General features: G+C 40.8%; 1 protein-coding gene across 1 annotated transcript; it reads right to left on the bottom strand.

The window, feature by feature from the left end:
- Positions 1-927: 927 nt before the first annotated feature.
- Positions 928-3,619, bottom strand: LOC139376844 (B-cell receptor CD22-like). The gene is made up of 6 exons (XM_071119803.1): positions 3,577-3,619; positions 3,214-3,495; positions 3,022-3,109; positions 2,890-2,935; positions 2,291-2,655; positions 928-2,178 (listed from the first exon to the last, which is right to left on the bottom strand). The coding sequence occupies exons 1-6, from the start codon at positions 3,617-3,619 to the stop codon at positions 2,112-2,114; spliced, it is 891 nt and encodes a 296-aa protein (XP_070975904.1). The 3' UTR covers positions 928-2,111.
- Between the last annotated feature and the right edge of the window lie 11,099 nt (positions 3,620-14,718).

Here is a 14,718-nt window from a genome sequence, read left to right as displayed (position 1 = left end):
AGACATATACAATGCCTTCGGAAAATATTTTCCACATTTTGTTATGTTTTTGCCTTATTCTAAAATGGATTAAATCATTTTTTTCCCTCTCCAAACAATATACCATAATGACAAAGCAAAAACTGTTTATTAAATATTTTTTTGCAAATTTATAAAAAATAAAGAACTGGAATATTACATTTACATAAGTATTCAGACCCTTTACTCAGTACTTTGTTGAAGCACCATTGGCAGTGATTACAGCCTTGGGTCTTCTTGGGTATGACGCTACAAGCTAGGCACACCTGTATTTGGGGAGTTTATCCCATTCTTCTCTGCAGATCCTCTCAAGCTCTGTCAGGTTGGATGGGGAGCATCACTGCACAGCTATTTTCAGGTCTCTCCAGAGATGTTCGATTGGGTTCAAGTCCGGGCTCTGGCTGGGCCACTCAAGGACATTCAGAGACTTGTCCCGAAGCCACTCCTGCATTGTCTTGGCTGTGTGCTTAGGGTCATTTTCCTATTGGAATGTGAACCTTCACCCCAGTCGGAGTTTGAGCGCTCTGGAACAGGTTTTCATCAAGGATCTCTCTGTACTTTGCTCCGTTCAACTTTGCATCGATCCTGACTAGTCTCCAAGTCCCAACGCTCAAAAAAATCACCATAGCTCTCACGTCCTGACCTTAGTTCCTTGTTTTTGTTTCTATTTTAGGTTGGTCGGGGCGTGAGTTGGGGGGGGGGGGGGGGGCATTCTATGTGTTGTTCTAGTTTTGATTTTCTATGTGTTTGGCCTGGTATGATTCTCAATCAGAGGCAGCTGTCAATCGGTGTCTCTGATTGAGAACGATACTTAGGCAGCCTGTTTGTCCCACTTGAGTTGTGGGGGATTGTTTTCTGTCTGTGTTTTCACCATACAGAACTGTTTTGTTTTTCGTTTCTGTCTTTCACTTTGTTATTTGGTATTTTCGTGTTCAGTGACTTTTCATTAAAAATGACGAACACTTACCATGCTGCACATTGGTCCGATCTGTCATACTCCTCGTCAGGGGAAGGCAAATCTCATTACAATAGCATGATGCTGCCACTACCATGCTTCACCGTATGGATGATGCCAGGTTTCTTCCAGATTTTACTCTTGGCATTCATGCCAAAGAGTTCAATCTTGGTTTCATCAGACCAGAGAATCTTGTTTCTCATGGTCTGAGAGCACTTTAGGTGGCTTTTGGCAAGCTCCAGGAGGGTTGTCATGCACCTTTTACTGAGGAGTGGATTCCGTCTGGCCTCTACCATAAAGACCTGATTGGTGGAGTGCTACAGAGATGGTTGTCCTTCTGGAAGGTTCTCCATACGCCACAGAGGAACTCTGGAGCTCTGTCAGAGTGACCATCGGGTTGTTGGTCACCTCCCTGACCAAGGCCCTTCTCCCCCGATTTCTTAGTTTGGCCGGGAGGCCAGCTCTAGGAAGAGTCTTGGTGGTTCCAAACTTCTTCCATTTAAAAATAATGGAGGCCACTGTGCTCTTGGCGACCTTCAATGCTGTAGAAAGGTTTTGGTACCATTCCCCAGATCTGTGCCTCGACACAATCCTGTCTTGGAGCCCTACAAACAATTCATTCGATCTCATGGCTTGGTTTTTTCTCTGACATGCACTGTCAACTGTGGGATTTTATATAGACAGGCGTGTGCTTTTCCAAATCATGTCCAATCAATTGAATTTACCATAGGTGAAGTTGTAGAAATCAATTTGTAGAAACCTCTCAAGGATGATCAATGGAAACAGGATGCACCTGAGCTCAAATTCGAGTCTCATAGCAAAGGGTCTGAATACTTATGTAAATAAGGTATTTCTGTTTTTTTTTTATATTTAATACATTTGCAGACATTTCTATAAACCTGTTTTTGCTTTGTCATTATGGGGTATTGTGTGTAGATTGCTGAGAATTTGTATGTATTTAGTCCATTTTAGAATAACGTCTATAACGTAACAAAATGTGGAAAAAGTCAAGGGGTCTGAATTCTTTCCGAAGGCACTGTAACTCTATTACCATAACGACTTATTAATTGCACACTTTACATATCTTAACTTGCGTTCCAATGCAGCTTAGTTTATTCAACATTATGAAAGGATATGTTCAGGCTTCTGGTTTGGCAACAGTGGAGTAGATAACAGAATGGTCCACCTCTAAACTGTCTTCCAGCCTGCAAAAAGCAAATAGTTTTTGTATGAGTATATTCAAACATTTCAAATAAACAGACTTCCAGAAATAGGTTATATGGAAAAGGACTGAACTGATAGTGAGTTCACTCTTACCTGGAAGTAGGACTGGGGAGGGGGAAATGGATGCTGGCATACTGGAGGTTGTCTGTCACGTTGGCCTTTATGGCTTTCACTGTGGAGTATACAACATCATCCTCTTTATGGCATCTGGAGAATTGGGCCCCGTCGATGGAGCTGCGGAACTGCTGGAAGTCAAAGGTAGCGTAATGAGGTTCAGGAGGGTTCTGCAGAGCTGGTGGCTCGACCACAGAGTACAGAGAACTGTCTTGGTGGTGGGTGTGAGAGGGAGGCAGTTGAACGTTGGCATAGAGGGCATTTTCCTGTTCCTCTGTTCTAGTTTCCTGTGTGGCTGGGTCATTACTGGTCCCTTTTCTGGATAAGACTGAGTTTTGATCGTCCTGAAAGATGCAATCAGTCAAAAAAAGACCAAACGTTTGAAATATTGACTCCTCAACATACCTTCATCTTTTGGTTAAACTAAGTATCATGTTACTGGGGAAGAATGGAAGCTGGTGCTTGAATGTTGTTCAAATACCATGAACTCTTACTGTGTTCAAACCTTCATATAACACTATTGCACTGAAATGCTATTGGTATTGTGAATTAGAGTGTATATGCTGTGTTCCACTCACCTCTATGTCCACAGCAGTCCTTTGACATAATTTGAACGGGATCTTCCTGTCAAAGAAACCACATTTCTTTGGTGGGACAAATAGGTACCACAAGGCCATCATACTTATGCATTATGATGTTTCTAGACTTACCACATCCATAAGAACACAAGAAGTACGATCACCGTGAAAACTGTGGCCGCGGAACCAATGTAAACTGTTATTTGGAAAGTATTTGTAGCTGAAAATGACGCAGGGTACAGTACATGAAAAAAATACATTCAAGGGAATTCCCATTTAGAACATATTGATTGAGGAGAACAGGACATTTCCCTCTAAACTCACCATGATTGGCACCCTGTATGATCAGAGACACCTCGGTAGACTTGTGAGCCCCTTCTCTGTTCCTGGCCTCACAGAAGTACTGTCCACTGTCAGAGGAGGTTAGAGAGGTCAATGCCAACACATCTCCTGACCCTGTCTGTGAGGTGTCTGTTCCATCCTTCTTAAACCAGGTGTAGTTCTCCACTGCTGGGTTGGCTTGGCTGCTGCAGGTCAGGTTCACAGAACTTCCCTCTAACAGTGGGACAGAGAGACTGATTGATACCAAGGTGTTCCTTGGGGGATCTAAAGTAAGCAGAAAAAAATTGAAGAATTTAGCTTTTGATATCTGCTCCATATCTAGTAACGATGAATCAAAACACAAACAGTCCTGGCCAACAGGGTTGGTGTCAAGTTCATCTACATTCATGCCAGGTGAGACTGAGATTGCATTGCTTTCCTATGGTACATTCCATGTCCAATTCAACTGAAAGGAATTTAATTGTGATTTACCCCAACTCTGCAGATCTGTTATGCTTACATTGTAGTTAAAAACTGTTGCAATATATTGGATATTACACTCCAAGATACTGCAACCACACAGTTTTAACAACCTGCTTCCCTATAAAGAAAGCAAACACAACTTTGCACATAAAACTGACATCCTCACATAGCATGTACAGTTAACTTACACAGAACATCAAGAAACAGGAGTGATGAGTTGAGGGCTCCATGTTTGTTCTGTGCCTTACAGTAATACCTCCCTGAGTTAGCAGGAGAGACCTTCCCAAGTATCAACGGAGTCCCTGACTGGATAGGGCTTTTCCCATTGACTCTGTACCAGGTGTAGCTCACTGCTGGGTTAGCATGGCTGCTACAGGTCAGATTCACAAAGCTTCCCTCTACCACTGGACCAGAGGGACTGACTGACACAGAGGTGTCCTCAGGAGGGTCTGCAAGTGGAAACAAATAGCTGTGAGTACATCAGTGGAAAACAGCCTTTTTTCTTTCACACAGCCTCAGCAAGGCATACATTGCATCCAAAAGGTACTGGCATCACAAAGTGACTCGTTGGCCTTCTGTTCGTTAGCACCAAATTAAACTGCCAAAACTCACATTGAACATTGAGGTTAGTTAGATTAGATCTGACTGTGTTGATACTGTTTCTGGCAATACAGTAGTACCATCCACTGTCCCCTGGCTGGATGTCAGAAAAGGTGTGAGTCTGCCACCCAGCCACAGTGGTGGAGCCCTGTCCACTCTCCTTATACAGGATGTAGTTCAACACGGGGGGGTTTGCACTGCAGCTGCAGTTGAGAGTGACTGAGTTACCCTTAGTAACATCTCCAGATGGACGGACCGACAATGTGACATTCTTTGGAGCATCTGTAGGAGAGGGAGTAAGGTTACAAGTGTTTATATGATGCTGAACATATTTCTCTGTATAGAACCACAACACTACTACAGTACCTTTCACCACACATTTGGAGGACTGTGCACTTCAAAAAACCAAAAGACTGAACTTTCATCCCAATTGGTGGTTCCAGTAAATATAACGGGTCAGAATATATTTATTAACGTTCTCAGAACAGTTTTGCATTTAGTTAGTAGCCATCATTGTGTTATTTGCTCTCACCATACCCTACCAGCATGAACATCATCCTCAAACTGCTCAACTTCCTCTTCAAGTAATCACAATGCAAACACACAGCCACGGTCAGGAAATAGACATTGCCTTGTGTCACGGCAAATTTGTTATCAAGCACATTGACATTCACATCCAACGATCAAGGGATGTTGTATGTGAAAACACTATGCTATCTACAGTTGAAGCCAGAAGTTTACATGCACTTAGGTTGGAGTCATTATTAAAACTCGTTTTCAACCACTCAACAAATTTCTTGTTAAGGTGTATGTAAACCTCCTACTTCAACTGTACATCCGTCTTTCAAAATTCATCCTATTATTTTATCGGAAATAAACCTTATCTTTTAGCTTTCTTATGAATATAATGAAATTAAATGAACACCATTCAGAGGCAGCGCATCCTTGATGCAGAGCTTTGAATGTACAGTGCATTCGGAAAGTACTCAGACCCCTTTACTTTTTCCACATTGTTATGTTACAGCCTTATGCTAAAATGCATACAATGATATAATGTGCTCATGTTAATTAGATCAGGTATTAACTCACATTGGACATCAAGAGACACTGGAGCAGAGGAGAGATTATATTGACCTTGAACAGCACATCGGTATATACCAGAATCCTCACTATTTGCCTGAAACTCTGTTTTTGATACTGCTTGTCCATCCCTGAACCAGACAATAGTGGGACGGTCACTCAGTGTACAGGTTGTGCTACATTTTAGTGTCACCTTCTCTCCCTCTCTCACAGTGGCAGGGTTTACTTCAGCTGTCAGCCCTTGTAGAGAGGAGAAAAACAATAACTACTGAAAATGTTTTGTAGAGTCATGAGAGTGGGCTTTACTTCTGGTATCAAAATTACCTGTCAGAGTTAGTGAAACTGATGTTGTACTGCTCCATGCATTATTAACTGTCTTAAATCTGAAGAGATAGGAATTTGCATCACTACTAATTAGGTTATTCATTCTCAAGGTGCAGTTGTGTTTTTCATTTCCAAGGTATTCAACACGTTCTCTGTATTGCTGGGCCTCAAAGAAATTTGTGTCATCCTTTTGAGTCTTGAACTTCCAGAAGGTATTTGTTACAGTCTGGTCTGAGGGGTAGTCATAACTGCATCCAAACACCACTGATGACCCTTTTAAGGCACATGGATCTGTATCGTTGAAAGTCACCTTCCAATCTCTCTCACAATCACCTTTAAAAAACAACAACAACAAAACAAAAAAAGAGTTCATGTTATCACATGTATCTACAACACTGAAAGATACAGTGCCAATTTGCCATTTAAAGGTATAGGAAAATATAGTATTCCCGTGTGTGGCCTTCCTTCAGATATGTTAATCAGTCACTTCTGTATTTTGTTCATTAGAAGAGTGAGTTGCTCTGTAATCTCAGATAAGATTTTCCTTCCATTTGAGGCTTATAATTTGACATGGTTGGGGAGGTTACTTTTTAAATAGAATCCGGTACAGTTACTAGTTACCTGTGCCAAAATGTTATCAGTGACATAACCTTTGGATTACCAAAACTCAGTAACATAATCGGACTACTTTTGAATTACTTTCCCCTTAAAAGGCATTAGCAGAGGCAAAAATAATCCCTCAAGCGCATTTGGTGTGTCACCATAGTGGTCCCTGACTTGTGGTCAGACTCGTTCAGGTGGAACAAACTTAAAGTTCTGCATTATTTCATTGCTGAATTGAATGTCATTAGAAAACAGAAAGATGTCACAATGTTGTTTTTTCCGCAAAAATCCTTTCTGAATTTAAAAGTAATCCATTATTTTTTTTAAACTATCTGTAATATTATTACAATATTTTAGCTGGTAACGTAACTGATAACATAAAAAAATGTATCAGATTACATGTAACTGATTAAATGTGATCATTGTCCTGTTAATGTAATCAGTTACCCCCCAACCCTGTCATTTGAGAAATATACAGTACCAGTCAAAAGTTTGGACACACCTACTCATTCAAGGGTTTCTTTATTTGTACTATTTTCTACATTGTAGAATAATAGTGAAGACATCAAAACTATTAAAACACACATATGGAATCCTGTAGTAACCCAAAAAGTTTTAAAACAAATATATTTTATATTCTTCAAAGTAGCCACCCTTTGCCTTGATGACAGCTTTGCACACTCTTGGCATTCCATCAACAAGCTTTATGAGGAATGCAGTCCTGAAGGAGTTCCCACATATGCTGAGCACTTGTTGGCTGCTTTTCCTTCACTCTGCGGTCCAACTCATCCCAAACCATCTCAATTGGTTTGAGGTCGGGTGATTGTGGCAGCCAGGTCATCTGATGCAGCACTCCGTCACTCTCCTTCGTCAAATAGCCCTTACACAGCTTGTTTTGGTCATTGTCCAGTTGAAAAACAAATGATAGACCAACTATGCGCGAACCAGATGGGATGGCGTATCGCTGCAGAATGCTGTTAGACCTGCTAGTTAAGTGTGCCTTGAATTCTAAATAAATCACTGACAGTGTCACCAGCAAAGCACCCCCACACCTCCTCATCCATGCTTTACATTGGGAACCACACATGCAGAGATTATCCGTTCACCTACTCTGCGTCTCACAAAGACATGGCGGTTGGAATCAAAATTTTCAAATTTGGACTCATCAGACCAAAGGACAGATTTCCACCGGTCTTCTGTCCATGTCTTGTGTTTCTTGGCCCAAGCAAGTCTCTTTTTCTTATTGGTGTCCTTAAGTAGTGGTTTCTTTTCAGCAATTTGACCATGAAGGCCTGATTCACGTAGTCTCCTCTGAACAGTTGATGTTGAGATGTCTGTTACTTGACCTCTGTGAAGCATTTATTCTGGCTTCAATCTGAGGTGCAGTTAACTCTAATGAACTTATCTTATGCAGCAGAGGTAACTATGGGTCTTCCTTTCCTGTGGCAGTCCTCATTAGAGCCAGTTTCGTCATAGTGCTTGATGATATTTGCAACTGCACTTGAAGAAACTTTCAAAGTTCTTGAAATTGTCCATATTGACTATTTCATTTTTGTCCGTAATGATGGACTGGCGTTTCTCTTTGCTTATTTGATTTGTTCTCACCATAATAGGGACTTGATATTTTACCAAATAGGGATATTGTCTGGATACACCCTACCTTGTCACAACACAACTGATTGAATCAAACGCATTAAGAAGGAAAAAAATTCTACAAATTAACCTTTAACAAGGCACACCTGTTCATTAAAAAGCATTCCAGGTGACTACTTCATGAAGCTGGTTGAGAGAATGCCAAGAGTGTGCAAAGCTGTCATCAAGGCAAAGAAATGGTGGCTACTTTGAAGAATCTCAAATATAAAATATATTTTGATTTGTTTAACACTTTTTGGTTACTACATGAATCCATATGTGTTATAGTAAAAATAAAGAAAAACCCTTGAATGAGTAGGTGTGTCCTAACATTTGACTGGTACTGTACATTTCACTATCAAGGTAACACAATAATGACAATATAACAAATCCCCTCTTCCCTCTGCAGTATTTCCCTGTTTATCTCCCATTAGCAATACACAGTAGTAGTACACATTTCATATCTCAATTATTAATCATAAGTCAGTGTTGACATCCACATTATGATAGAGCATCAAAGCAAAAATATGGTTACCTGGCGACGTGAGAGTAATCATCATTATCACACTGGTTGTTTCAAAGAGCCACATTGCAGCAACTGCAACACTTCAAAAAAAACACCACGGGGCTCTATTGAGGAGGGAATTGCTTAACTTAATAGCAAAGTCAATCATGAAACAAGCTCCAACAGCGTTTTCACTTAAAACAGGTGTAATATTTATCTGTCTCGGAAGAGTTTTCTCACATTCTAGATCATGTATTCATTCTGTCTTTAAATTCTCACTAAACAGATAGATTGAACATCACTGTGCACCAATGTTGCACCAATTAAAGGAAAGAAAACATGAAACTCTACAGAGACAAACAACACTACTCACCCTCCTGCAGAATGTGGCCAGAGAGACTGATCAGCAAATTACCATGCAAATAAATACCATGGAGAGGTGTGATAATAACCATGTCACAACCACAATGCAGAAGTTGGGCTGAGAATGTCTTGTCTGTTGAGCCTTTTGGTGCTATTTCCCTTCCTGTTACCATACAATTTATATATTATATATATATTATATATATAATATATATATATATATTGTATTTAAGGGGGTCACAGTAACATGTTTTATTTATTTCATTTAACCTTTCTGTAACTAGGCAAGTCAGTTAACAACAGTCTAGCCCAAACTGCTTAACTTCCCCTAAAGGTAACCACAATGCAAACACACAGTCACCCTCAGCAAATAGACACTGCCGTGTGTCATGGCAAATTCAAATTTGCTTTCAGGCACATTGACATTCACAACAAACAGACAAGGTCTGTTATATGTGAGAACACTATGTTATCAACATACTTCTTCCAAAATCCTACTATCTTTACAGAAAATAATAACATACCTTTTATTGACCTTATAATGCAATTAAGTTAACACATTTCAGAAGCAGCACATCCTTTGTGCTGAGTTTTGAACCTAGATAGCTGCTCCAATATGAGTCAAATAATATGATGCGCTCATGTTAATTAGATCAGGTATTAAATCACATTGGACATCAAGAGACACTGGAGCAGAGGAGAGAAGATCTTGACCTTGAACAGCACATCGGTATCTACCAGAATCTCTGTGTTGTGTACTGAGTGTCCATCCCTGAACCAGACAATAGTGGGATGGTCACTCAGTGTACAGGTTGTGTCACATGTTAGTGTCACTTTCTCTCTCTCTCTCACAGTGGCAGGGTTAACTTCAGCTGTCAGCCCTTGTAGAGAGGAGAAAGAAAAACAGTCATCAATAAAAAATACAATAAAGTAGTGTTATGAGAGTGGGCTTTACTTCTGGTATGAAAATGACCTGTCAGAGTAAAACTGATGTTGTACTGTTCCATGCAGTTGTCTTTTTTTCCATCAACCGTCTCAAATCTGAAGTAGCATTGTGTTGCATCACTAGTAATTAGGTTATTCATTCTCAAGGTGCAGTTGTGCTTTCTATTTCCAAGGTATTCTACACACCCTCTGTATTCCTGGGCCAGACAAAGATAGTTGTCCCACTCTTGACTCCAGAACTTCAAGGTATTTGTTATAGTCTGGTCTGAGGTTAGGCGTAACTGCATCCAAACACCACTGATGACCCTCTTAAGGCACATGGAGCTATGGTGTTGTATCGTTGAATGTCATCTTCCAATTACACCCACAAACAGCAAAACAAAAAACAGTCATCACACTTATCTACAACACTCATACGTACAGTACCCATTTGCCATTTTAAGGTAAGAAAATATAATATAGCATTCCTATGTGTGCCCTCCCTTCAGATATGTTCATTTGAAAGATAATACTCTACACATGCTGGTGCACAAACAGGCTATCAGTCACTTCTGTATTTTTGTTGATGTAAAGAGTGAGTTACTCTGTAATCTCAGATAATATGACTTTCCTTTGAGGTAAACCATTTGATAAATTCCACCATCAAGGTAACACAACAATAACATTAGACCAATATCAAATATCCCCTCTGATCAGTTCCTTGTTCATCTCTAATGAGCCACATACAATATACATTTTATATCATTAATTTATTCATAACGGAATACTGGCATCCACAGAAAGATAGAGTATCAAACAAAAATATATATTCTATTCACCTGGCAACTTGAGAGTAATCACACTGGTTGTTTCAAAGGGCCACATCGCATCAAACTGCAACTGCAACACCAACAACTGCAACACCACAGGTTGAGGGAATTATACAGCATTAGACAGTAACAAAGCCAGTCATCAAACATACTGTAGAAAACCTTGCACCATCCCTACGGTGAAGCCTGATGGTGGCAGCATCAACATTGTTTTAATTGATGTAACTGTCTCTGTCAATCAGGGTTGGGGTCAATTCCCTTTAAGTTCAAGAAGTACACTGAAATTCCAATTCCAATTATCTTCAAGGCTTTTCAATTAGGAACATTTGGATTATAGTGGAATTCAAATGGAATTGAGCCCAACCCTGCTGTCAATAAGACAGCACAACTGGGATACACCTTTATATCATCTAGCCATTCTGTTTTTTTATCATCACCAAACATGAAATAAACTGAACTATGCTTCAATTTCTTAATAGAAATCCTATTCTACATTAACATTGGTAAACATACAAATCAACTGCATGAAAGGAAACACATGAAAGTTTATAGAAAGAAACAGGATCACTTAACAATCACTCACTCATCTACAGAGCATGTCCACAGAAGGAGACTGGTCAGCAAATGACCATGCAAATACCATGGACTGATGTGATAACAATTTCACCAGCAGAATGCAGGAGTTGAGACTGAAGGTTGACCGGGAATGTCATGTAACTTTTCTATGTAAGCAGGGAATAGATTTAGTGATTTAGAGACATTCAGTATGTTGAAGAGATAATAATAATAATAATAATAATTTGTTGGGTGCTTGTCTTTGTCCTATTTCACACACATACAAGTGTGTATTATACACGTGTGAATTAAAAAGTCTTTTTGCATATCCCATCTCCCTCTGAGGTACCATGGGTAATACTGTACACGTTCTGGTGCAGACACAGTTGACCATATCACTGCCTCTTCTGTATTATTCAATAGATAAGTGAGTTACTCTGTAATCTCAGATGAGATACAGACTAGCATGAGTGATGATGCATACCAAACTTCATTTGTAAAGTATGTTACATTTTACTGATATCTTATGGAGGAGATAGTTAAATGCTAATAAATTAGTTATAATGCCACTTATAATGCCAAATGAATTACAAGTCCCTAATTGAACTATTCCTAGTAAATTAACTTTGTAGTAAATTAGATAAACAGTAAATTGGCTTAGAGTGAGCAGTCCTGCTCAGAAGCAGTTCAGGGGTCGATGGTAGAAATATTTCTGGCGATGTCACTCAACTGATAAACTGAGCAAAGGACACTACAGTTCTCATCTGGGAGATATGCGGAAAAAAATAGGAGGTTGGTCACTGAATTCACATTTAGAATATGATTGTCTCTATGGACAAACTTGAACTTATTGCAAATTATTTAATTTGATTGTGAGGTGTATATAACTCTCTGTTCATATATTAGCCGAGATAAATTAGTGACATCAAAATATACCCTAATTTACCTGCACCACTACTGGTGTGGTCTGGCCAGGACAGTGTAAACAACATTGGCAGCATCTTTTGGCTCTTTATCACCATCCAGTGGTACATTTGTAACTTGAATATGGTCCAGACTGGGAAAGAAAAGACGGAGGGACAGGTAATGCCACTGGTCTGTATGTCAGAAAGAGGAAGAGAGAAGGATAGGACTGAGAGAGGATAAACATGAGGAGGAAGGGAGAGGGTAGGAGGAGAAAGAAGAAGAGGGAGGAGAAAGTATACAAGGGAGAGGAGAGAAGGAGAAAGGTGAGTAGAAAGGAGAGAGAGGGGGAAAGAAGAAGAGAAGAGAGGAAGATCAAGGGGAGAGGGTAGGAGGAGAAAGAGAATGATGAGGAAGTGAGAGATGGAGGATGGCTGGTTACCTGGGGATCCTGGAGTAATGCACAGTGTTGTAGTTGAGGATGCTGTCTGCCTCTGTGCAGGGTGGAGCATCCTTCAGGGGTACGATGGAGGGATCGGCCCTCTCACACACCTCCTCTGGCTCCTCCTATCAAACACAGAGAAAATAGGGGGATTCCTATGAGAGGACTGAAGAAGGTTGATGTCACTTCAATAGAAAGAACCCAAACCTGGGTTTAAAATGGGGCCGAATGATGGTAGGTGCTGATGTATTTACATGGTAGGTGCAGTGTCATTAAAGTGTAAGTACATATTGTTACCTTTGATCTTTCAAAAGAAGATGGGAATCCAATCATGAGTAATTCTAATGGCATGACCTAATTATTACAAGTGGACCATGGTGTTTCCCTCTAGTGGTGCAGAGTGGGAGTTGTTGTTCAACCTACCGGGATGTCGGACATCTTGCCAGTCCTCAACTGAAGGGTCTGCTGGACTGACTCGTAGAACAGGGTGTCAGCTGTCACCGATGGCCTCTGTTATTCCATATAAATACAACCAACGACAATTCTTTGTTAATTATTTTTCTATATGTTATTTTATCACATAATGGTTGTAGTGCGTCACCTGATCATGATGGCCACAGTGAGAGTGATGAGACCAGCAGACACGCCCACAGCTGAGGCCAGGGCGATAACTTTCAGTCTGCTCGCCAATCAGAGAGCAACAACTGGTTCAGTCTGAGTAAATCTGACAGTAGTCACCATCATAGAGGGGAGAATGAGGATGTTTGGGGTAATGACAGTGAGAGTGAAGGAGAGTAAAGAGAAGGCCAAGAAGGATGCGAAGGAAAGAGTGACCGAAAGATTGACAGACATAGACAGGAAGACAGAGTAAAATATCCAGCTTTCGTCAGCTCCATGAATCAATTATCAAATCTCTAGACTTCTGTTATCTGATATCAAAGTTCAGCTCTTCTTCTCCTTTTACAGTTATTGAAAGTTATCCATATATGACTCACAGGTCAGAGAATCGAAAGCAGAAAAACTTTGAGATCGTGAGTGGGCAGACTGAGGGGCATACAGTGACACATTTAGGTAGGGTATCTTCCCAAACATGTCTGTGAGACAGACATTACATTTACAGTAGTGATAAATTTAGAAACACACAGACAGAAGCCATCTGGGTCACTGAGTTTAGACTCCCCACCTCCTACTCTACCCTCCCTCCATCCTGCCCAGTCCACTGACTTCTGACCCTGACAGTGAGGACAGGCGAGCTGTGGACACTGATGCGTGCCTTGCAGAGGTACTGGCCGCTCTCCCCGGGGCTGACCTCAGCGAAGATGTAGCTAGGGCCCGATTGCGTTACCCAGGCGTCAGCCGCATTGATCCTGAACCACGTGTAGTTGTCCACCTGGCTGCTGTTGTTGGCCTGGCTGCTGCAGGTCAGAGTCAGAGGACTGCCGCATCGATCACACTTGAGGGCTGCGCAAACACAGACGTATCCTACCAACTGGATATCAAAAACTGTAATGTCTTATGCTTCACGGAATCGTGGCTGAATGACGACATGGATATTCAGCTAGCGGGATACAGGCTGCACCGGTAGGATAGAACAGCACATATTTGTAAAAATTCAAACGCCGGTGCACGAAATCTAAGGAAGTCTCTAGATTTTGCTCGCCTGAAGTTGAGTATATTGTGATAAACTGCAGGCCACACTACTTGCCAAGAGAGTTCTCAGCTATACTTTTTGTGGCTGTTTATTTACCACCACAGACAGATGCTGGCACTAAGAAAGCACTCAGTCAGCTGTATAAGGAAATAAGCAAACAGGAAACCACTCATCCAGAGGCGGCGCTCCTAGTGGCTGGAGACTTTAATGCAGGGAAACTTAAATCAGTTCTACCAAATATCAACATGTTACATGTGCAGCCAGAGGGGTAAAAATTCTAGATCACCTGAACTCCACACACAGAGACGCGTACAAAGCTCTCCCTCGCCCTCCATTTGGTAAATCCAACCACAACTCTATCCTCCTGATTCCTGCTTACAAGCAAAAATTAAAGCAGGATGCACCAGTGACTCAGTCTATAAAAAAATGGTAAGATGAAGCAGATGCTAAACTACAGGACTGCTTTGCTATCAAAGACTGAAACATGTTCTGGGATTCTTTCGATGACATTGAGGAATACACCACATCAGTCACTGGCTTTATCAATAAGTGCATTGAGGACGTCGTCCCCACAATGACTGTACGTACATACCCCAACCAGAAGCGATGGATT

Source organism: Oncorhynchus clarkii, chromosome 2 (assembly GCF_045791955.1).
Source record: "Oncorhynchus clarkii lewisi isolate Uvic-CL-2024 chromosome 2, UVic_Ocla_1.0, whole genome shotgun sequence".
In the NCBI taxonomy this organism is placed as follows: Eukaryota; Metazoa; Chordata; class Actinopteri; order Salmoniformes; family Salmonidae; genus Oncorhynchus; species Oncorhynchus clarkii.
This window is presented reverse-complemented; position numbering and strand designations above follow the sequence as displayed.

What these genes read in the sequence shown, in the direction of transcription:
- LOC139376844 (XM_071119803.1), bottom strand. Translation starts at nt 3,619, where the DNA reads ATGAATGTAGATGAACTTGACACCAACCCTGTTGGCCAGGACT. An exon ending in CTTGTGTTCTTATGGATGTG is followed by an intron (nt 2,936 to 3,021) that starts GTAAGTCTAGAA and finishes TTTCTTTGACAG; the next exon opens with GAAGATCCCGTTCAAATTAT. An exon ending in GGACTGCTGTGGACATAGAG is followed by an intron (nt 2,656 to 2,889) that starts GTGAGTGGAACA and finishes TGCATCTTTCAG; the next exon opens with GACGATCAAAACTCAGTCTT.